Consider the following 23,246-nt stretch of genomic DNA (forward strand, 5'->3'; position numbering starts at 1 on the left):
GACTAAAATACAGACTGGCATCAGTAGCACAGGTTAGTTGGTAGCATTTTGCCTTGTTTGTCTTATAAAGACTTTCCATGCAAACCCCACCCCCAGTCAACTGAAATTTTGGTAACTGCAGCATTGTCCTCCTGTATCTGTGATTTTGGTTGCAGCCAGATAGTCCTTGCAGAATGCACATACATGCCATAGGCTGTATATGTAGTTACTATCAGAGCAGTGGTCTCTTCTGCTTTTAACTGGGAAAATGTATTTGCTTTTTTAACCAAGGATTTTTACTACTAAATGAAACCAATTTTTTTTCTCACAAATAAATGTATTAAGGCATTTAAGAGCCAGCAGAACTGGATGCTTGCAGCCTTAAGGTGAAAAAAAAAAGCAGTGGATATTCATTCTTCTCAAAACCTCCAACCATTATTTTTTAGTACTTTGACACTTTGAATGTAAGATTCTATGAGTGGTAAAAATATTACTTGTCAATTAAACAGCGTGGGTTTTACAAACAGAAAGTGGCTGTTAGTGGATGAAGATTGAGAGTGGATGGCTCTTCATGGGCAGGCTCATTTCAGTTTGTGTTACCACCCTCTGCTCTCAGACAAGGTTAAGTTTTTAATTAACAAAATAATTTAAAATCCTTCACTCAGAACTTTCCAGACCTTGCTACGTATGTTGCAGTTGTATAAACCTCAGCTATTAATAAATGAGATGCAACTAGTGCAGACAATAAAGCCAGTGTATCTGCTATATAAAGGAAAGACATAAAAACCCCCTCCACCAAAACCAGCAAAGCCAGGCAGCTGTACTCAGTTGTAAAAAATGCTGCTAAAAATACCTGGCTTTAAACAGTTTCTTCCAACAAGTTTTAAACAGCTTGTCTTTCCTGTTGTGTGACTTACAGTCACACCTCTTCTGCCCCTTTTCACTTCCTGAGAAGGAAAAGCTTTGCACTCTGACTATGAAGTGTTTAGGATTCAGTGCATCTGAGCTGAGACTGCTCTCCATCGTGTTTGTGCCATTGTTTGACACTGACTAACCCAACGAGAGGACCCAAGTCCAAACTCCTCCACCTTTCCCAGAAGGGTAAATCTAACGGCTAAATGGTGAGTAAAGCAAGTCCCAGTCTGGTAACAGAGCCAAATCCTCGGATACTGTGTTGAAGCCAAAGAGCTGTAGCCCTGAAGGAGCAGGGGAATACTAGGATGCTTCCTTAGCCTCTGAGGTGCTTTCCTGCCTTTCCGTGCTGGAGCTCCCGTGCCCTCTGCGGGGCCCATGGAGCACTGCACCTCAGAGAAGGCAGTTCTGAGAGCAGTGAAGAAATGCACCCGGAGCTTAGCTTTGCCAAGCTGATCAGTGATCAATCGAAAATCTGGGTTATACACAGCATTTTAGGGGTTGGAAGGGCAGGAATGCTGTTTTTTGACACAGACAGTACAGGTCTTGGTGATGTTCCTGTGCTCCAGCTCTGATTCCCAAGCATCAGGTGCTGCCTTGCACAGCCTGGACCACTGGCCAGCTCCAGCCTGGAATCTCAGCTCTGAGCAGAGCAGGAACTGGCCCTGCTCTTGGGCTCCTACTAGTCTGCTATCTCAAGAGATGGATGCAGCCTCAATGCTGTGAAGAGATCATGCTTAAAATCATGCTTAAAATTCCTCTTCAGGTGTGGCTGTGGATGAAGGAACACCAGAACTGCTGCTCTGTGCCTCACCAACACCCTGTTACTTAACAGTGTCCATCTCTTTGGAGATTTGACCTCTTTCCCCCATGTATGCAGGACATGTATCATGCATGTTTAGCCATACAAGCCTGAAGGCCTTAAAAAACTGAAAGGTTCTCAGAAAAATTTATTTCCATAAATTAAAAACACACACAAAAGAAACAGTAAAATTTTAGATTCACACAATATTGAACAGAAACAAAATGCCAAGAGCATGATGGAGGCTAATGGCACAAGTGTACAAATTCTCATGGAGCTATTTGTTAACTTGATAGCATCATACAGATTTTCAATCCACAGTTATCATCCATATGCTAGAAAAGCACCTGGAACATAATATACCAAAGGCCCACCTGTAATCCAATACAATGAGAACTGCTGGCAGGAATTCATATCCAGCAATCATCAGAACTCAAATGTACACAGCCAAGAGGCCAGCCAGGCTAATGCTGTACCATACATTAAGGAGCCTCAGCTGCTCCAGTCATAGCATGATGAAAATAACATTTTTTTTTCTTGGAAAGTGATCTTTCTATCTCCCATAATCAGCAAATCTAGCAAAGAGCTGCCTGGCTCTCCATAACTTACTACTAAGAGACAGGACATGGCAAAAGCTTTGCAATCCTTCTCGAGCTGCTCTAGTCATCACTCTGTGAGCAAAGATATACAATGTCTTTCCATGGTGATACAAAAAAATCCTCACTGGAGTGGGTTCACTTGATGAAAAGGCAAATGCACATCTCCTCCAGCTACAGACCCTCTATCCTTTTTTCTTGCAGTTCTCTGTGACAGAAGCAGCTCAGAGTGGCCAATGCCCAGCTTTTGCACAGTCCCCACTCCCAGTGTGCAAGCAGCAGCCCCAGGGAACAGGCTGTTCCAGGAGTGCTGTAAACAGCAACAGAGGTGGGAAAGGAAAAGAGAAAAAAGTGCACAAGCACAACTGACACCTGTTTGCTGGAGGGGGGGAGATGTATGGTCTCCATTAGCTCACATCATCATACAGACACTGAACCAAAAGAGAATAATGCTGGATATTTGGGTTGCCACAAACTAAGGTCTGGGACGGGCTAAGCAACTGCAACATTTTTGTAACTCCTTCAATTACTGTAAACCAAAGAGAATTGAGTGTTTTCTTTGCTCTCTCTGCTGTAGCTTGTAGAAAGAAAGCTAAGAAATGTTCTTTCAAAGCAATCAGAGACAAGACAGAACAGAGAAGTAGATAAAAAATCCCCACCCAAAACAAACAAACAAACAAACCCCAACTTAACCCAAAGGAAAAAACCTAACACATTCCATGTTTTAAAGTACATTAGAGGTCTGAACTTTTCCTGGACCCAAGTTTCTTCCCTCCCCACCCATATCTTTATTTCCTTAAAGCCCCCACTAAGGTTACAGCTCAATTGTCTCACAGCACTGGAAGCCTCCCATATTAATAGAAGGTGAATGAATGTTCTCTAACAATCCCATTTTATAGCATAAATCCATAAAAATATATCTCTCACTCTTGCTACCACTTCCAACCAATCCATAATCGGGCTAATAAACCAGGATAGGGAAAGTTTCAAACATTTTTTTAGGAGGCAGTCAACCTTTGTTTTTTAGGGATTTCTTTTTACAAAAATAAAGAGGATCAATTAGAATGTTCTACAGCAGCTTAAAAGCTTAACCAGAAAAATAGTATGTCAATATGTTCAAACTTTGCTTGCCTTGTTACTTTACCCTCAAACTCCAAACCCTACTCCTCTAAGTGTGCACTCCTCTCTTTTCTTCAGTCTTCCTGATTAAAGATAATTACCCTTAAAAACAAGAATGTAAACCTTTGGGAATCCCAGCACATAAGCTGGAAGCAAAACCAACCAGATTAGACTTCTTTCAAGACTCAGGCACACACAGTGTAATAATCCTCTTCCATTTCTCTACTTTCAAAGCTCTGAAATTCAACAGATTGCTTGATAATTTTTAGTTTTCTGTTTGGTCAGTAACAGAAGTGGTAGAGCAACAGAAGATAATTATAGTATTTTCAGTCCTGCATTTATTGGGACTTTATAAAAAATACCCACCCACTAGATATTTGCTCACTTTGAAGGTCAATAGAAACTCTATTACATGGGCAGGTAAATAAGAAAGTGCAAGTTCAAGTGAAAGAAAGAACAGACTAATTCAATTTGAGCATCCCAGGAATGACAGCTTTGCCTCAATAACTCCTCTAGGCACTAAGGGACAATGACCTGAACTGCAGCTGGCATTCACCTGGAATTATGCTTCAAGTAAGGGTAACAGAAGTTATGCCAGAAGGGAGCTCTCTTCCTTCAAAAGGTAGAGCTGAGAAATTGCCCAGAGCTGCATCAGGGGATTACAAATGGCCTTACATAAAAGATGCCCACGTGCCAGGAGGCTCTTGGTGCAGCACTGGCTATTGTGGACAACAGTGTGTACAGAGAGGATCCAGTTAAGAGCTACAGGAATTAAAAATCTACAGTGGTAAAAAACCCTTTAAGATGGAAAAAAAATTTCTTGTTGACATTAAGTTAATATTTTTAATGGGTTTAAAATAACTTTAAAGCAAGGCCCAAAGATTTTGCTGGTATTCTCTACATGCAGCAGCTCAGTTAAACAGAAATCTCTGCTTATGTATCCTGCAGTTTAACATCCTCATGGGCTTTTCCTCTGGAGAAGAGGTTGGCATCAGCCAAGTAAGTAAAAAATCTACTATTTGGGAAAAAGTAGTACTGGGCACCATTTTTCCTTAAAACATTACCCTTTTTTGAGTTTAATAATGTTAAAAGGTGTCCTCATGCACCAAATAAAGAAACATATACAAAGTGCAAGTTATATAAAGTCTAGTTATGTGAGGCTTCTGCTGCCTGGAGCCAGGAAGGGCACAGAAACTCAGAAGGAACCTTCTAAGTCAACAGAAGGAAGAAACAATTGAATGCAAACCCAGACAGCTACGTTTAATTATTAAAAAGTTAGTGGTATATCAAGAATGTGTTTGCTAGAATTTACCTTTATCAAACACTGCATCTCTTCTGTCATGTTGTTCAAAATAGCCATTAATTACAGTAACAACAGCAGACTCAAATGTGCAAATGATCTGGAGTACAGAGTTCTAGCATCACTGAAAGTGCACTACTTCCTCCTTTACACTCCTACTCTACCCCCAAAAGGTGTTTAAACATAATTAATTAAATATAAGCAGTATTTTCCAGAGGTTGAGGAAGGAAGGGTAAATTTTATGTGGCTGTGTTACACTCCAATAGGGACTTAAAAGAATCCCTCCAATAGCATTTACAAAAATAAAAAACAAAATAGCACCTTAAAGAGGGTCACAGCCAAAAACTGATTATCAGATGTTAGAACAGAGTAATGCATGGAGAAGTCAGTAGATTTCTCCCCAGAGGAAAATACTCCAGAGGCTGACTGGACCATTCCCAGCTCCGTGGCTCCCTCAGATGCCGGAGGCCTGCTCCTGCTCCACCTCCTCTGCAAAAAAGGCTTCAAGGGCCATGAGCTTCTGACTGAGAAGCACATCCAGCTCTGCACTCTGCAGTGCAGCCCTTTTGGCTCGGGTGAAAGAACCCACTGCTTTGACTTTGCCTCGTGTCTTCCTTTTCCGGGGAAGAGTAAAGTCCTGGAACTCGAGAATCCGCTTTCTCTTCTGCTGGCTGACAGAAATCAAGTGTCCATTCTTCTCCTTGGGCTCTTCAAAGATCGTTTCCAAGCTCCTGGTAAAAGCAGAGAACACTTGGTGAACACTCGAGCAGCAGCAGCAGCAGCCCCCTTCCATGGACAGGGACAGTGGGGGATTTCATAACCCAAGTAAAGCTGCTTTGACATTTTTACAGCCCTTCCACACCTCCTGTAATGAATATTTTCCACAGCTTCCACCTCCTGCCACTGCACCTTACTGCCAGCTAATTCCTCACTGCTGCAGAGACACTGGGGTAGAATCTCTTTCTATCTGTATTTCAGCTCAATTATAGAATCTTGATTTTATAGAATAAATAGGTTTGAACATCTGAAGACATTCATATTTTAAAGAACATGTAGTTCCCTTTGAATTCTGACAAAGTAATTACTTCACTTGGATGGAGACTGGAATGAATGAGTAGATGAAAAAAAGATACAAATCCATACCTAACCAGCTGCAAATTCTTAGTTCATATTCTATTTTACTGCTTTCCATCCAAATAGTAAAAGATACTATTTTTGAATTAACTTTCTCTACCACTTTAAAGTAGAGCAATTTAAAAAACATATCTCCCTCTCAGCTTTCAGACACGTTTCATCTCCTCTCTCTCTCTGCCTAATTAATTTACATTCATCTTAGTTTTCTCATTAGGAAGCAGAACCAACCTGGCCGGAGGAGGGGACTTGTAGTTCTTGTTTGTGTAAATTTCTTCTAAACTAAATTCTTTCTTCTTAAGCCTAAAAAAAAAGTAATGACAAATCAATCAAGAAAGAAGAATTTCAAACCCACTTCTCTTCCCAGCAAGCAGATTTATGAGAAACAAGTACAAGTTCTCTGCCTAAATGCTGAGTAATTGTGTTTTAACTGGGGACAGGGAGGAATGAAAAATGAGCTCATTAAGGACCTAATTTCATGCAGTGTTTTTACATGGTCTGGGTCAAGACTTGCCCTTTCTGCAGAGGTCAGTATTCCTTCTAGCATTCTGTGATGCTTTGAAATAACGATGCTCAAAAGAAGAAGGGGAAATGCCTTCACAGGTCCCTTTCTGGTGAAAGCTAAGAAAAATCTTCAAGTCTAACAGATCAACACTTTATCTCTTGAGACTCCTTTTAGTTATTGACCATTCCCAAGCTGATCTCTGAAGAAATGCATTCCTTTGTCAAAGCTGACACTTGTGTTTAAGACAAAAGTGAACAAAATACCAGATGACTGATTGGAAAAGCTTTATCAACATTTGGCACTGTGATTACCCTCACTTCCCTAAGATCATATGCCACAAACAAGGAAGGAACTGGGAAGAACTCCAACATGATGTGCATCAACAGAACTTTCCAACAGATCACTTCATCTCACTGTGCACTGCAGAATGACTGATTTTCAATCTATGTTTATCAAAACAAACTTCTTTCTTCTTTAGAAAAATCATTCCATAGCAGTTTAGCTTTGGCCAAACCTCAGTGAGTAGTTCTGACAGAGCTGACAGCAAACATCAGACATCACTCAGCTGGGGCTGTACAAAACAGTGATGGTAAGAGAAGCAGTTACTGAGGTGATTGTATTCATATGGAGGAAATGTAAGCAGCAGGAGCTTGTCTGAGTCCATTTCAGAGACACTGCTCACCTTTTTGGTTTGGGCAGTCCCATTGGAGTAAGGTTAGTGTCCGGCTTGGGAACAGTTTTCCTGATTCGGATCTCTGAGACTTTCTTTGGCCTCTTTTCTGGCTCAGTCTTAAAAAAAGAAAGAAGGAAAAAACCCCGTTAAAATGAAGAAAATTACAACCACACCAGTCAACAGAATTCCCTTTTCTGCTGAGTATATTTATATGCTGAGTATTACCTAGTATGCTGTTATCTATAGATTAAACATTCCTCCCTGGTTTGCCACCTTCTTTCTGCATGAATCAAAGAAAGCAGCAGCACAGACCAGACCCTGCAGCCTGTTTTCTCCCCTCATCTTTAACAGTTACAAGGTTAATATTCAGCAGCAGCAGCAGCTTCGAGTTCTGGAGACCCAGGAGTCTGAGAGACCTACAATATAAAATGAGCTCACTTTTTTCAGTTCTGTGTCATCCTGGGATCTCAGACAGGCTGGAACGGGAGCATCGGCTTCATCGAGGGCACAGACCTGGAGCTCGGATGCTGAAAGCCCGGGGGGGGATGGCAGTGACTCTGCAAGTGTGGGAGGCTTTGGTAACGGGAGCGGGAACGAAGCTTCCAGACTGTAACACAGGAAGAAGGGAACACATGTAGATTAATACCCAGCTGACACTGCAGAGCATTCCCTGCTCTCAGTGATGCTCCTACATTGCAATATGGGCACGAAAAGCAATGCAGTTCACAGACACTGCCCCAGGAAGTGAACTCTGGTACACACACAGAGCCAAAACTGCTGCAGCCCACAGTGGTACTGACACAAACTCAACTGCCAGAATATCTGAACACATAATTTTAAACCCACTCTTTTTCTGTAACTAGTTTACAGCTCTATTTATCAACTACCGATAGAAAGGGATTAATCCTTTTCTGCCAGCAAATTTCTAAGACACAACTATTAATCATACTTTCTATTTACAGATAAACTTAAAATACAGCTCTAATATCTGCCATCCCTGCACTGAAAAAGAATAGAAGGAAGTTTCAGCACCAAATGTCCAGTCGCTCAGGCAGGAAGGACATAGATCAAGTAAGGAACCAAAACTTTTATAGTTTCACATATTCATGTCATAAAAAGTGGCACAGCGTGGTTCAAAGTACCAGAACTGTTCTGTGCAATGACCCACAGGGTGTTTGCATTAATGCCCCTCCACTCTTCTCCATTACATCACCCAGTCAGGTTACTTCACTGACTTTTTAATCACAAAGCTGTTCTGGGAGTGAACTGCCAAAAGCTGAAAGCCAAAATGACACAGGCAATGGCTTTCTGAGACAGCTCATGATCCCACTGCTCAGAATAAACATAGACTCACCATATGTCACAGCCTGCAGTCTGCAGTGCTTCCATACTCTGGGCAGGTAAGTGTGGTAACATGGCATAGCTGCTTCAAAAGGACAACGAGAAAACAAAACAAAACAAGGCAGAAATTAGGTCTACACCATAACAAGATGAGGGAAAAATTATTAGCATAAACTGGACTGTAAGACAAAAGATACTCATAGCAGGAATGAGAATGAAAGACTAAAATGATATAAAAGCAAGATACATCTGCCATTTAGGTCACTAAATTTCATTGACAGCTTGGTAAGGAAATAGTCCTACTTTCAGTTAAAAATGGTAGTGGTGAGATAAGGAAATAAAAGTATAGAAAGAGAGGGAGACAGTATTGCAAGTCATAATTATTTCTATGTAATTATTAAAGTCTAAAAGTTGTAATTATTTCTATGAAAGTCTATATTCCTTATTCAAAACCCCCAGTTTTTAAAGTAACCAAAAACCTTGAAGGATTTGGCTGCTAAATAAAACAAAGTGCATAATGGCAACAGTAACAAGTGAAAGGAACTATTTCCATAAGATTAACTCCCTGTTGTCTCCAACTCCCACAGCCTTGTCCTTATCAATTGGAATAACCAATGGATTGGTAATTACCATAAATCTATGGCATAAAAGTCCTTTGACATTAAGCTGTACTATTAACAGCAGGAAATCAGTTTGGATGGCTTTTATTGCATTAAATAGCAAATCTTGTTCTCTCAAATCCACAGCTAAATGCACTTTGCTGTTCTAAAACCCAGCCATGCTGGCAGCACAGGGAAGTCCAACTAACTATAGAGAAGGTGGGCAGAAAGACCCTTTTCTTGTGTTTTTCATTTCTACCAGAACTGTAACATTTTGTTTCTCTCACTGTTCCACTATTCCAACGCTGCTGGAACCTGGCTCAGTTGTGCAGCAGAGCCCTCTGTGGCAGAGGCAGAGCTTACTGTGTTATGCAATAATAATAATGAAATAACAATAATAATAATAATAAATTACAAGAACGGGAAAAAAAAACCCTTTAGAAATATTTAATCCAAATAAGTATTAATTAGAGAAAAGCATTCACTGAAAGAATGCTTTATTATTGGCAGTGCAAGTGACAGAAGATTACCTTTAGGCAGGAGAACTACTCTAGTTCCTTGTTCTCTTGGTTATTGAAAACACTATGAGTGAAATAATTTAAAGAGAAAAATCTTTTTCAGAAGAAAATGGCCTGCAGGGAACTTTTTTATTTTTCTGATTTTTAACTATCTTAATCAAAATAGGCAAAGATTTCTGTCATACTGGGAGCTGAAAATGCTTTTAGACTGCACCAAACACACTTCTTGTATTTACATACCAAACATTTATTTTGTGATTTTTTTTTTGAGTACACACAAATTTAAGAGGCATTTACTGAATTATCCTTTTTTCACTGTTCCTGTAAATAACTTTAAGAATTATTAGTTGATGAGAACAAGCAGTCAATCTTCAGCAAAATGGAATCTAAAAAGGTGTTAAATATTTAAAATGTTAGGTTTTGTTCTTTATGTTGTTTTGTAGCCAAACTTTTAATATTCATTTTGATTTAGTAACAGAATTTATTTGCTGCACTTCTTTAAACTTTTCAAGTCATCACATGCTACAATAACTTCACTTGGAGGAAAATCCGAGCGGGGCAGAATTAAGGCTGCCTCACACACATATTTGTAAGGTATTTTGGAGAAAAAACAAAGGGAGTTTTAGACTATTTTAACTGTAGGTTATTTTTCACTTGGAGTGAAAAGGTTTGATTTAAATTCTCTCCCTTTGGGAAGAAGTTCATTCATAGCAAAACATGCAGTTTTCAAATGACCCTTCATGTCAGGAATGGACTCGTCTTACACTTCCAAGGACAACAAGCCTCAGCAATACCAAACAATACATTCACCTCATATACACAGGTAAGTATTAAAAAGATGTTTGTTTTGTTTTTACCAATGTTATTTTTAAGCTTAGTGCTCAAACTGTACTTTACTGATAAGATTATTCCAGAGCTACTCATTCGTTCATTAGAAAATTCAGCCTGATAAATTGACTCAGCTGGAATGAAAACAGAAGCAGGTCCCACAGAATGTGCTGAGACTTGTCTCTATGCCATTATTCAACTTATTTTAGTGCAGACAGCTCCCAGAATGGGGCAGCACTTCCATAAGCTCAGTCACACCTTTGGTAGACATTAGAATTTATATTAACAGGTGTTAAACTTTTAGGTGTGTTTATAGAAAGCAAAGTGCAGCATTAGTTATCTGGCAGGATTTTTGGTTACACTTACGTCAAGCTATGGCATAAGACAATTCAACAGTTCAGACTGCCACACTAATCAAAAGAATTCATCACAGGGACTTTGCTACAGGGCTCAGGAGCCTTTACTCTGCCCAGGAATAAAACCAAGGACTAACTGCCCCGTGTCACTGAGGGATGGATAAAGGGCAGAATCTTTGCTCAAAAGCATGCAAAAATCCTGTGACAGAGCTAGGAAAACCTCCTCTTCATTCTGTTTATTAGTAAAATGATCTTATATGCTGACAGCAAAGTTAAATTAAATATGCAAAGTAGATTTCAGTCCTCTCCCCACTCATAACAAGAATGACACACAGAGAAAAATTCATTACCAGCGTGAACTGGAGCTACACTTGTGTGTGACAGCAATACCAGGCACACACTGTCAGAAGGTATAACATGCACAGAGAGGCTTTAATTAGCATAGAACAGTCATGGAATACAATTAAAAATTTAACTGAATGCAACCCCCCTCCCCTTCCAATTCTTCCTAACCTGATATTGAGCACTTTACAGTTGGTTCCAAGTGGCACTTGTGCCTCAGACCTCTGAAAAAAACTCTCCTACCTCAGAAATCCAGTTGCTCTGCAGTCACTCTGAATAGACCTAATGAAGTAGCTCACCTTTTGCATTATATACTCTGATGCATGGTGTGTATATTTTGCAAGGGAGAAGAAAATAGAGTTAGCCATTTTGCCAAAACAGGACAGTATTAAAGAAGTGAAGGCAAATATATTTAAATTCAGCTAACAGACTGTTCTGTAGGAAAGAATCTTCCATGTTGAGCCATTCTTGGAGCAGAATGCGTAGATTTGGAACAGGGGAAACTGCCCCTCCAATGCAAGCTGCAATTACCCTCTCCCTCCCAAAAAGGAGCCAGTACATACCCTGTACAGATTTAACCTCAGAAATAAGTTGATGGGTTTTACCTGTTCTCGATGCCCACACTTGGCTGCCACTTGCAGTGATTGGAATGGAGAGGAGGGATTTCGGAAGGACGGGCAGAAGGACCGTGCTGACTCCATATGGAGAGGACCCTGCCCAGTGAGTATGGCAGGGAGGAGACGAGGTCAGCGGGTACACAGCTTGGATACCTTGCCCCTTTCAAACCCTGTGCCAGCTGGGATATAAATAGTCTCTGGATGGTAGGAATATGACTGCTTAAGTTTCTTCTTCTTGTCCAAATCCTGTAACATCCAGGGGAAGAAAGTGCTAACACTGTGTGAAGGCCAAGCGTGGAACAACCTCCTCTCCTCTCAGCTACAGTGTTTCTTCCACGGTCAGGATGAAGAGCATCAGTCCTTGGGGCTGTTAGGGAGTGAGAGGAATGAAGCTCTTTATTTAGAGTAGAATCTTCCTTGAAAGCTGTTGTACCTGAACAGCTTTGAGACAGGAGAAGAGACAAAGTCCACTTTGAAGCTGGTGCTGGCATTTCTCTGGAAATGGGTCCGTGATGTACAGAGTGCTGGGATGTAATCCCTGTGAGGTCTGGCACGAGACTGGAGTCCAATTTTATGTGAAAAGAAATTGGGAAAACTGGGGTGTCCGAGAAAGAGGTCGGAGGCTTGTGGCTTAAGTCTGAAAAAAGTGTTTTGGTAGTTTCTACAGGATAAAGTGCCAAAGGCTGAAAGCTGAACATCTTGGTGCACCAACTGCCAGCCCAGCGTGAGTGAACGTTCCTGTTAATGCAAGAAAAGGCTTCCAAGAGATTTTTCGATCTGTGGTGGCTGTACCTGTCACCCACTGGAAGCATTTCAGAGGAATATGGCCGAGGTTCTAAGTCACAGGTGCCCTTGGCAGGGGCCAGGAGCTTGTTGGCCATGGCAGACAACTTGCTCAGCAATGCTGGTTCTTTGGTACATTTCCGAAATTTCAAGCTGTTCAACAAACTGCCCCTCCTGGCCCTCTGCCTTGGCATAGGAGCAACTCTCAAGGGTGTTTCCCTTTCTGTTGGTGGTGGTTGACATGGAAAGTACAAAGATTCCAGAGGTGTGTTTTCCTGCTTAGGGAATATTTGCAGGGGTAACTCAAGGAAAGGTGGACTTTTAATTTTTTTGATTTTTCTAATGGTTTTTAGCTGATACAACGTGGGAACCTTTTTGCATGTCCTTCCAGGTTGTATTCTTAGTGGAAGAGGTCCTCCTAGTTTCTTTGTCATTCCTCTTAGTTTATTTGTAGTTCCAAAGGCACCAGGGATTCCATCATACCCTAAATTAAGGTTCAGGTTTTCCATTTCTGAATCCTGAGTCTTCAAAAACTGTGAACTAATAATATCTGTGGTAATCTTTGGCCTTTTAACTTCTTGTAAAGTGCTACATAGTTTCCTTTCACTGCTGCTGACAGCAAAAGTCTCCTCTAAAGGACCTTCAAACTTCGTATTTCTAGATGTCACCAACTCATTTGAAGAGCTGCCTAAGAGTTCAGAACTGTGCAACATACTGGGTGTGATTTTTGCTTTCTCTTGCTGTTCTAAATTCTGTTCTTGGTGTGCCTGGTCTGACTGATGCACTTCCATCTTTTCATACTTCTTCTTTTGTTTAGTCACTTGATGTTCCTCTGTTTGGTCAAGTCTCTTTGAACCTAAAGCCTCACTCTGCTTGCAAAGTGCACTAGTTGGTCCTGTGTCCTGGCCCTCTGTTCCCTCCCTTACATGATCTGTGCTCTGTGCAGTTGATTTGTAAGGCACACGTGCTTCCCTGCAAACCACCCAGTTTGGGGATGGCTCTGTGCCCCTGTCTGATGGGGAGCTCAGAGGTGGATGGAGTGTGGGTGTTGGATCACACTGCACTCCAGGGGAAGCCTCTGCCTCACACATAGCTTGACAGTCCTGCACAGTTGCTGAAAGCACACTGGTACCTGCTAAGTTTGTGAGCTTTCCATCATTTTTTCTTTCATTTGAAACATAATTTAGGTTGGATCTTGAGATTTCTTCCAAAACTTTGCCATGATTCTCAGTACTGAGGGGGACTATTTCGCTACCAGACCCTTTAGAATCTTCTAACAAGGCCCATGGATGATTTCTGAGCAACTTTTTTCTAGGGGCTACTTCTTCTCCCATCTTCTCTTCTACACATGTATTTTTAAACTTCTCTTCACAGGGAGGAGTTTTTGGTGAGGTCCCATCCATGTCAGTTGGTGTGCAGTGTCCCTCACCTTTCAGGCTTTCTTTGCTGTGGGCACAAACCCTTGAGCTTTTTGCACCATTTAGAGAGCCTGGTGCCATTTCACTCTCTGAAGAGGGAATCTCAATACTGCTGGACTTTCTCTTAACAGAGATTATTACAGAAAGAATTTTTGTCATTGAAGAATCTTTGCTGAATTTTTTGTCTGAAAACAAGTCATCTCTTTGTTTATCCTCAGGTGACATACACAGCTTTTCTTTCTCAGGCAGAGAGATGCCACAGCTCAGAGCTGACAGTGTTTCTGAATCCACCTGAGTCTTACTAAAAGGTTCTTGGCTGTCAAACTTTCCAGAATGGGATGGACTAACACCCCTTGGAGCACTGGTTTCTTTACCAGGCTCGGACATTAACTGTGGGCAAGTGTTATTTAAGACAGGTTTTATGCTCAGACTTTCTCTGTGTTCTGTACCTGAAAGCTCATTCATATTTTCTGGCTTAGATGTATTTTCAAACTTCCCTTCACAGGGAGGAGTTTTTGGTGAGGTCCCATCCATGTCAGTTGGTGTGCAGTGTCCCTCACCTTTCAGGCTTTCTTTGCTGTGGGCACAAACTCTTGAGCTTTTTGCACCATTTAGAGAGCCTGGTGCCATTTCACTCTCTGAAGAGGGAATCTCAATACTGCTGGATTTTCTCTTAACAGAAATTGTTACAGAAAGAATTTTTGTCATTGAAGAATCTTTGCTAAAAACTTTGGTTGAATATGGATCACAGTTATCTCTTTGTTTATCCTCAGGTGACATACACAGCTTTTCTTTCTCAGGCAGAGAGATGCCACAGCTCAGAGCTGACAGTGTTTCTGAATCCACCTGAGCCTTATTAAAAGGTTCTTGGATGTCTAACTTTCCAGAATGGGATGGACCAACACCCCTTGGAGCACTGGTTTCTTTACCAGGCTCGGACATTAACTGTGGGCAAGTGTTATTTAAGACAGGTTTTATGCTCAGACTTTCTCTGTTTTCTGTACCTGAAAGCTCATTCATATTTTCTGGGTTATATGACATGGATGTCCCATGGATTGATGAGATGGGTAAAAACTGGGCACTAACTGTATTTTCTTGGTCCTCCACCAATGACTTCATCTTTGGCAAAGACGGATGTGTTTTGTTTCCTGCAAACACCAGCTCTGCTTTCTCTGGTGCAGGTTTGATAGAACAATGCTGTGAGCCATGTGCTTTGCTCTCAGAAGAGCTTTCTTTGAGAGTTCCTTTACTGCCTGTTTCACATTCATCCTCGTGTTCTTTTAGTTTGATTGTCTTCTCTTCAATTAGATCATTGATAGAGCCCATGGATCCTGAACAGTCATTTCTCACACCAATTGAAGAGTCCAAATTCACTACATTCTCTTTGAGAGTTCCTTCAAACCCGTCTTCTCTTGCATATCTGTGCATTAACAGAGGCAAGTCATCCCCTGCTTTCAGCACTACCTCTTCCCCCAGACTAGAGCCAGATTCACTTCCTTCTTCAGAGCTGTCTGCAGTTTGTAAGCCAGGGTTTGGTTGGTTGGGTAAAGTCTCTAAGGATGGGTCACTGCCTGGCCCTGGGCCACCAAACTCACCCTGACAACCATGACACCAGTTTTCCCTTGGGCAGAGGGTGGGTTCTTTGTGGCTGGCATGTTGTGTTGGGATGCTCACGTTGGCAGGTGCTGGACATGCAGCACAGGCTGAGGTGCTGCAATCTGAGGGATCTGCTGGGAGTGAGGGCACTTCCTCCTGCTCCTGAGTGCCCAGAGAGTTGCAAAATCCGAAATTATGAACACAGGTGTTTTTGTCCAAATATGTGACTAATAACTGTTCACTGGTCTTATTTCTCTGATTGCCTTCAGGAGCATTTGGAGAATCCAGAGTTCTTGTTCTGCCACATTTCTCTGTCTGGGAAGTACATGTGCACATCTGTTCCTTTGCCTCCTCTCTGTTACAAACAACTTTGCTGCCATGTGCTACTTCACAAACATCAAAGAGTTTCACAACCTCCACACTCTTATTTGAAATCTCATCTCTTACCGAGGTAGCAGCAGACTTCTCTGCAGTATAAGCTGAGCAAAACACGTTTTTTCCTGTGGGAATGTCATTTATCCCATGCAGAGCTACACCTCTGTTGCCCCAGTCATCTTTACAAGGAAGAGATCCACATGCCAAAGGGAAGTGTGCTTCTGGAAAGATGATTGCCTCTTGACTATTATATCCAGCTGAAGACTCTCCTTCCAAATTACCATTTTCTTCAATCTTATCAACATCAACAGAATGACTGTTCAGGAAAACTTCACCCACACGTGCACTCCCTGATAAAATCCAGGAAGCACAAGCAGCTGTACACTGGTCTTTTATACACTGATTATTACAATGCCGTGTGTAACAATGTTCATTTTCTAAACCAGTGATCACTCTCTCCGGTTTTCCTGCAGATTTCATGTCCTTTTGGGATACTCTGCTTGTCACATTAGGGTTAGCAAAAGTCCTGGAACTTACTGAAGACCTGAATTTGTCTTCATGAAGCAAAACTTCAGTGACTTGTGCCCCTGTTGTTCCAGAAGCACCAATGGTTTCTGTTCCAGACAGATTATCCCAAGCCTTGTCCCTGTGTGAAATTTCATTAGCAGTACAAGGAGGACACTCATTATGATGAGGTTCTCTTGCTTTCTGTAAAACAGGAGGTAGATTTACATTTAGTGTATAAAACAAATGTGTTTCTTTCCCAGTGGACAAACTGCCACTGCCATCAGCTTCTGCATCTTCAACTACACCAGCAGCCAACCCATCTGATGTTGTATTGCTCTCAGAGTCCTTTGCAAGCAGTTGTGCCTTGGGTGGATCTTTTTCCAGCTTGGTACCAAGGTCAAGACAGCTGTGGTTGCTGGGAGGAGGAATTTTATTGGAGGTATTGTAAGAGCTTATGTCTCTCTGTCCAGTTCCATGGGAAGCAATGTTGCCTGTTTCCATCAACAGACTCTTTTCTTTTCTACCATCCTTGAACAGGTCACTGACAGAGAATTGCCACTGGTTCTTTTTTAATTTCTCACCTTCTGATGGGATTCTTTTAAATTTTTCCTTGGAGAACTCCTCAGGAAATGAAGCAACAGAACTAAAAACTGAAGAATGACAATGATCAACACCCTGTTGAGCTTCAGGCCGGCTCCAAACTTCCATGTTATCTCCCACAGCAATTTTTCTCCAGACTTCAGCAGCCTGTCCAAACTGAGAGCTGTATGATTTACCTATACCAGCACTTAATTCCCTAGGATCAGTTTTAGCACTAGATAATCCTTTGTTCCTCACCGCTGGGATCTGCTCTACTGGCACAGATGTGGAGCTTCGATTCCCTACACACCCAGTTGCATGATCATAATGAATGGGACGTTCCACGTTTTGGGGAAGACACTTTAGAGGGGGTTCATTGATAATTCCATGAACTGCAGTCCTACTGTTTTCTACTGGCATATTTCTGAAGTCCAGATAAGAGATGCTCTTCAGAACTGGACACGAAACTCCAGAACTCGGTATGGACAGTGTCCTACAGCTCCCTGCTGAGGACAACCCACAAGGGTCATTTTGTTTGGGTACAGCACCCTTACAGAAGTCACGAGCATCATGTTCATCCTGCTGACAAGTCTGGCAATGAGCAAGTGATGCACTGAATTCATTAACAGGACTTCGTCTGGGTAACTTTTCTTCTTTAATCTCCAAGGCAGACACACCACTCCCCCCTGCTCTCCTGGCAGTGTGGGCTTCCAGCCCAGTAAAGTCTTGGGGATGGTCTGTGGCTGCTCCAACGTCCGTGACTCTTAAAGGCTCTAGAAAATCTAAGATGCTGGTTTGTTTAACCCCAGCTCTGGCCAGGACTGTGTCTACATCTGGGCATTCCTTGCTCTCAGCTGGAAGACCTTTACTCACTCTGTCATTCCTGTATCCTGCTTTACTAAATATCCTAGTCCCATCAGCCTTCATACCTTGTACTTCTTCAGGGAGCTTTGGCAGAGTTTCAGCTGTCACCTGAACATTTGCTTGGTTTTCCCCTGCATAAGAAAAGATAAAGTAAATCAGAAGCATACACTAAATCTGGACAGCATTCAGCTTAGTCCCTCTGGGTGTTGCAGCAATACTGCAGTGTCATCGACCAGGATGTTTCCAAAAGGGAGAATCGATGCTAACAATGTTACCACCAGCCTTTAGAAGATAAATGAACTACTCCACCACCCCCCTAAGGTAACAAACCCAATCCATTTCAATACAGACACTCCAAGACCTGGGTATTTCAGATTCCTCTAATATCCAGCGAGGTGCAATGCAGGCCCTATAACTTAACACACAGGCCACCAGCAAAAAGCTTGTTTTTAACATCAAAACTGGGGATTTGATCTGCTCCAGCCTAAAAAGATGGCTGGGCATTGAGTGGCCATTTCTTCCTCCTTGAAGACATTTCTGTCAGTGACTCATCCAAAGGAACACAAGGCATATCTCATCTGTCCAAGCAATTTGGATTATTAATAAACTTCTTCCATAAAATCACAAAGAAGGTGCTAATTAAAGAATTACAGTTACCGTGGAATATCTTCATATTCAAAACTTTACAGGGAACATTTTTTCTCAAAATTCTGCAGATCTTTTCCAGATTTTCTAGTAAGGACTAAGACTAGATGGCATTTGTCAGCTAAGCAGAAGTTTAGGTTAAGAAAGCAGGGAGGAAGAAAGAAAATAAGTACTAGATGCAGGCAAAGTGACCAAAGTATTTGGAGCTAGAAGATTCTGGAGGATCATAATGAAATTTAGATTTAGCTTAGTTGTCCTCTTCCTTTGGATTCTGCCCTTTTAATTTCACTTTTTAAAACATTCAAAAATGTCTAATACTGTTCCATGTATTTGCTATTACTGCTCTCATACAATCCAGCTTTGAAACAAAATGAAATGCAAAACATCTTCTACTGGCACCCCCTTCTGCTTTGGGGTAAATAATTACTTGAATTAAATAATTAAAATACATCTTGTATGGAAAAGGTCTCCAGGGAAGTACATGTGCTGCCAGAGCAAAGCAAAGCTTTAAGGTTTAGTGTTGTTATAACTATGCAGGGAAATAGTTTCTTCTGTAAAACAAAATAAATGAACTATCCCCAAACCATTCATCATCAATTTTAAATCAACAAGAAGTAACTGGGAGGGAAGCAGGGGGTAGAGAGGGATGTACAGCTAAAGTATCTACCTGTGCTCCTCAGAGATCCTGCAACTTCAGTGCAACAGGCTCTTGAAGACTTTGCCTCTTGCTGGTTGAAGTGAGGGTCCTCCTGAAACAAGACAAAGATCAGTGGGGATGGATGGATGGATGGATGGATTCCTGACATGTGTCATGTCTCAGGGACTGCACCTGCCCAGCTGGGTTAGTTCAGGGAAAGCAAATCACCAAGAAACCTGTGGGCAGGTCAGCCTTGCACAGAGCCTTGCACTGCAAGTGCTTCCCACAAGCACTTGTCATTCCTTCCCCATCCCTGCAATCCACACCATGAAACAAGGATGCATCCACAGAAGAGCTGCACTCAGCAGCAATGAGGTCCTGTGACAAAGGCAGCTAAAATGTAAGTAAATGGCTTAAAATGCAAACTGTTGAAAATCTGAATGAGCAGAGTAACCCAGTCTCCAGGGCTGTCTCACACCCCAAACCACCACCCTACACCTCTGGGAAGATGTGGGTATTTTCTGTCTGTTTTGGAACTTGCCTTCTACCACCCCTTCCCTGGGCTCAAAACCACAAACTCACAACAGACAACCTCGGTCTACTTGCAAGAAACCCCAAACCAACACCCCACAACCAAACTTAGAAATATGTAAAAGTTCATCTTGAAAAACTGAATGACTGTGGAAAATTTATTTCATTTTGTTTTCACAAACTTTCAAAAAAACCAAACAGACATCAAAATTCAGAATTAAACCCACAAATTACTTTAGCATTAAGCAACACCAAGTAATTAGTGTAAAACACACACCTGGGCACCTTATCCTGGTATTTCCTGGCTAGTATGTCTTCAGTCACAGTACATTTTTTCTCCCCTATGGGCTTTTGGTGTGTGTGAAAACTATTTACAAACTAAAGAAAATTATCAAGGACATCACTAAAACTCTCAGTTTTTAAATAGAGTTTTGTGACTTCAGTTTTTAACAGAATATTCTTTGGCATATTTTTCAGCAGCTTTGACCTAGAAATAACTTTTATACCATCAGTGTTTGCTAAAGGGGAGAAGAAAAAAAGCCATAACACTTTTACCCTTTTACTCTTCTGAAAGAGTAAACCAACAGTGATTTCCTCTGTAATTACAAACAATAATTCTAAGCCCAAAAACTGAAATGCTAAACTGGAGCCACCTGTAGCATTATAATTCCACTGCCAGACTGAAGTAACTATTATTTTGTGGTCAGTACCTCGGCTGGGTGTCAGCACCAGCACAATCCACTGGTATGGAACACCTTTACTGGGCAAGGACACTTTGAGTTGTTTCTCTTCTCCTTTCCAGTCACTGCCAGTTTTGCTCCTTGCTCTGTTCCATACCTGCCTCACACCCTTCCAACAGCGTTTAACAAAGTGAAAACCCTGATGGTTTAAAATGCTGCTGGTCTGCTGAAGAACAGCCTCGTTTTTCACTGGACCCATGATAATCCAAATGCTGACACACACCCTGGAGGTGTCCAAGGCCAGGGTGGATGTGGCTCTGAACAACCTGGTCTAGTGGAAGGTGTCCCTGCCCGTGGCAGGGGGTGGAACAAGATGATCTTCAAGGTCCCCTTTGAACCCAAACCATTTATGATTAATACTAGAAGACACAGAAGAGAACCAGGAAACCCCCTGGCCAAACCCACTGCCTGGTGGCTCTCACCCTAAATTCAAGGTATCACACAGGGATTCATTTTTGCCTTTGCTTACTTGTTTTGACCAAGTTTCCCCTGGAGTGGAAGTAGAGCCTTCAGCATGACAGTCCTCAGCACCTTGGGCCTCTTCAGCTTCTTTCTGGTATCCATCACTGGAACAGTCCACTTTCCTAAAGTGTCTTTTTTTGTTTTGTTCATTCCCCTCAAGGTCTCCAAGCTGCAGCAATTCTTCAGGAAGGGATTCTGCCGGCCCACGAGAAACCACCTCGAGCACATCACCCAGATCCTCTGCCTTCTGGCAAAAGTTTCCTACTCCAGAAGTCCAGGGAGTGTCCCTGTGTGTGAGCACAGGCACTGAGCCCTCAGCTTGTGCCCCCAGTCCCAGGGCAGGTCCTGGCACTGCCATGAGTTCCGTGGAGACGCTCCCGGGCAGCCCAGGGTACAACTCCTCCAGCACAGCAGCCACAGGAGAATCCAAGAGAGACTCCAGCCCAGCTGAGAGCATCAGGGCAGGTGAGGACTGGTTGTCCTGAGCTTTTCAGTTTATCCTAAAAATACAAGGAATGTTACATCAACATTTGTAGGGTTAATCACAGAATATCCTGAACTGGAAGGGACCCACAAGGATCACTGAGGTCCAACTCCTGCACTAGATTAAAAAGAATTCAAGATTCAACCATGCATGCTTAAGAAAGGTTGAACCTTCCAAACTGGTTTTTAAGGTACTTCCAAGTATGCTTTTAAGGTACTTCCAAGTATGTTTTTAAGGTACTTCCAAGTATGTTTTTAAGGTACTTCCAAGTATGTTTTTAAGGTACTTCCAAGTATGTTTTTAAGGAAGGAGCTGAGAAACCTTTGGGTATTTAAGGAAATGTTTTATGAACAAAAGAACAGAGTACGGACAACTAGACATTCCCAAGCCTTGTTTTCACATTCCAACATCTCCCTACAGATTTAACCTCATCTCCTGAAAAACTTGGAAAGAGGCTACAAAGCAAATCATGGGACTTGTATCAGACATCCTGCTCCTTTGCCAAAGCATCGCTTGTTTTCCTGGGATTTTGTAAGTTTCTAATCTTTCGGGAAAAAAATCCCAACTTTCCTTCACGTTTCTGCCTCAAAGGAACATTTTCCAAGGCATCACCCTCACACGGTGTCCCGCACCTCCTGACGCTGTGCAGGGGGTGCCCTGTGCGGGCGCAGCCCCGGGGTCGGGACCCTCTGCAGCCCCCAAATTAACACCGCGACGGCTGCGGGGACGGAGGGAGGGGAGCCCTGGAGCTCGCATCGCCCCTGCGAGCTCACAGACAGGCGCGGGCCTTCACAGGAGCATCGGTTCCGCAGCTCACTAACGCACGGGCTGATGAGCCGGGCGCTGCCCTCCGCTCCTTAAGCCAGAGCAGCCCGGACACAAACGGGTGTCACCGCGCCCGTCCCGGGGGGACGCGCAAGGACACCTGTCCCCGGAGTTGATCCGCTTCCCGGGTCCTGATCCCCTTCCCGAGCGCCGATTCCCTTCCCAGGTCCTGATCCCCTGTCCAGGGAGCTCCCAGCTCGAGCCGCGGGCAGGGCCGGGACGGCCCTTTGTTCCTAGCTCCTAGTTTCGGCCGCTCCCGGGGGTCCGCGGCAGCGCACCGGAGGAGCCGCCGCTGCCGGTAGTTACACAGCCGCCGGTGTCTGCCCCGGTGCCGGCAGGGGCGGGCTCGGCCCCGCACCGCCCCCGCCGTGCCCGGGCAGGGCCCGGCCCCCGGCAGCTGCTCGGCCCCCGCCGCCCGCTCCCGGCCGGGGCTGGGAGGAGGAGGCGGCCCCGCCGCGGAGCCCTGGGACAGCTCCGGGACGGCTCCGCCCCCGTCCCGCCGTTACCTGAGCGGCGGCGGCGCCGCGGCCCCGCTCCGGCCCGCCCGGCCCGCCCCGCGCGTCACTTCCGCATCCGGGGCCGCCGCGCGCGCACGCCCGCAGGGGTTTACTGTGGCCCCGCCCCCAGGAACGACCACCCCGCCCCCAGCCCCGCCCACCCAGCGCGGGGGGCGTGTCCCGCTTCGTCACGCGCCTTCCCGCGTCCTCGGGCGATATCACGTGACTCGCGGCCCCGGACGCGGAAGTGGCGCTCGGACGGTGCCGCTGCCCCGGCGGGGACAGGGACCCGCAGGTCAGGAACGCGCCTGAGAAGCACCGGGGGGCGGGCAGGGCTGCGCCTGGGCTGGGCTGGGCTGGGCTGCGCGGCGCACGGTAACGCCACGCACGGTAACGCCGCCGCGCTGTGCTGCGCTGTCCCGGCCTGCTGCGGCCGCGGAGCGGCACCGAGCGCTGAGGTGTCCGAGCTCCCCCCTGGGCCGTTTCCCCGGGGCTCTGCGCGGCCGTCGCGCTGCTCGCCCTGCGCTACCGCCCCCCTGCGAGAGTTAGGGCCCCGGCGGGCCCCGCTGCGGCCGGACCGGCCCCCGCCGCTGCTCCGGCACGAACTCGCTGGGCTGCTCTCGGTCACTTGTAAACGAGCAACCAAAGGGCCCCAGCGGTTCCGCAGCCGGTCAGTGACCGTAGG

General features: G+C 43.9%; 2 protein-coding genes across 15 annotated transcripts in view; one reads left to right on the forward strand and one right to left on the reverse strand.

The window, feature by feature from the left end:
* Positions 1-1,884: 1,884 nt before the first annotated feature.
* Positions 1,885-22,614, reverse strand: PRR14L (proline rich 14 like). Of its 9 annotated transcripts, none has more exons than XM_032705715.1 (9): positions 22,571-22,614; positions 20,763-21,255; positions 19,053-19,134; positions 11,607-17,871; positions 8,372-8,443; positions 7,456-7,624; positions 7,027-7,133; positions 6,071-6,142; positions 1,885-5,439 (listed from the first exon to the last, which is right to left on the reverse strand). In XM_032705715.1, the coding sequence occupies exons 2-9, from the start codon at positions 21,210-21,212 to the stop codon at positions 5,163-5,165; spliced, it is 7,494 nt and encodes a 2,497-aa protein (XP_032561606.1). In that variant the 5' UTR covers positions 21,213-21,255; positions 22,571-22,614; the 3' UTR covers positions 1,885-5,162. The 9 variants fall into 9 exon arrangements, with proteins under 9 accessions (XP_032561606.1, XP_032561610.1, XP_032561609.1 ...); XM_032705719.1 differs by lacking the exon at positions 22,571-22,614 and having other exon boundaries at positions 11,607-16,947; positions 17,806-17,871; positions 20,763-21,443; XM_032705718.1 differs by lacking the exon at positions 22,571-22,614 and having other exon boundaries at positions 11,607-14,019; positions 14,575-17,871; positions 20,763-21,443.
* A 130-nt stretch (positions 22,615-22,744) lies between these two features.
* The window catches only part of DEPDC5 (DEP domain containing 5, GATOR1 subcomplex subunit), a 43,049-nt gene continuing 42,547 nt past the window's right edge, over positions 22,745-23,246 (forward strand). For all 6 annotated transcript variants that reach the window (XM_032705724.1, XM_032705726.1, XM_032705727.1 and 3 more), the window contains exon 1: positions 22,745-22,856. The gene's annotated coding sequence lies outside the window, so the exon portion shown is untranslated. The remainder of the gene's footprint in view (positions 22,857-23,246) is intronic.

This window comes from Chiroxiphia lanceolata, chromosome 18 (assembly GCF_009829145.1).
Source record: "Chiroxiphia lanceolata isolate bChiLan1 chromosome 18, bChiLan1.pri, whole genome shotgun sequence".
Lineage (NCBI taxonomy): Eukaryota > Metazoa > Chordata > Aves > Passeriformes > Pipridae > Chiroxiphia > Chiroxiphia lanceolata.

Coding starts and splice junctions, on each gene's coding strand:
- PRR14L (XM_032705715.1), bottom strand. CDS start 21,212: ATGCTCTCAGCTGGGCTGGAGTCTCTCTTGGATTCTCCTGTGGCTGCT. Junction 8,444..11,606: donor AGTGTGGGCATCGAGAACAG/GTAAAACCCATC, acceptor GTCCTTTTGAAG/CAGCTATGCCATGTTACCAC. Junction 5,440..6,070: donor AAGTCCCCTCCTCCGGCCAG/GTTGGTTCTGCT, acceptor TGCTTTTACCAG/GAGCTTGGAAACGATCTTTG.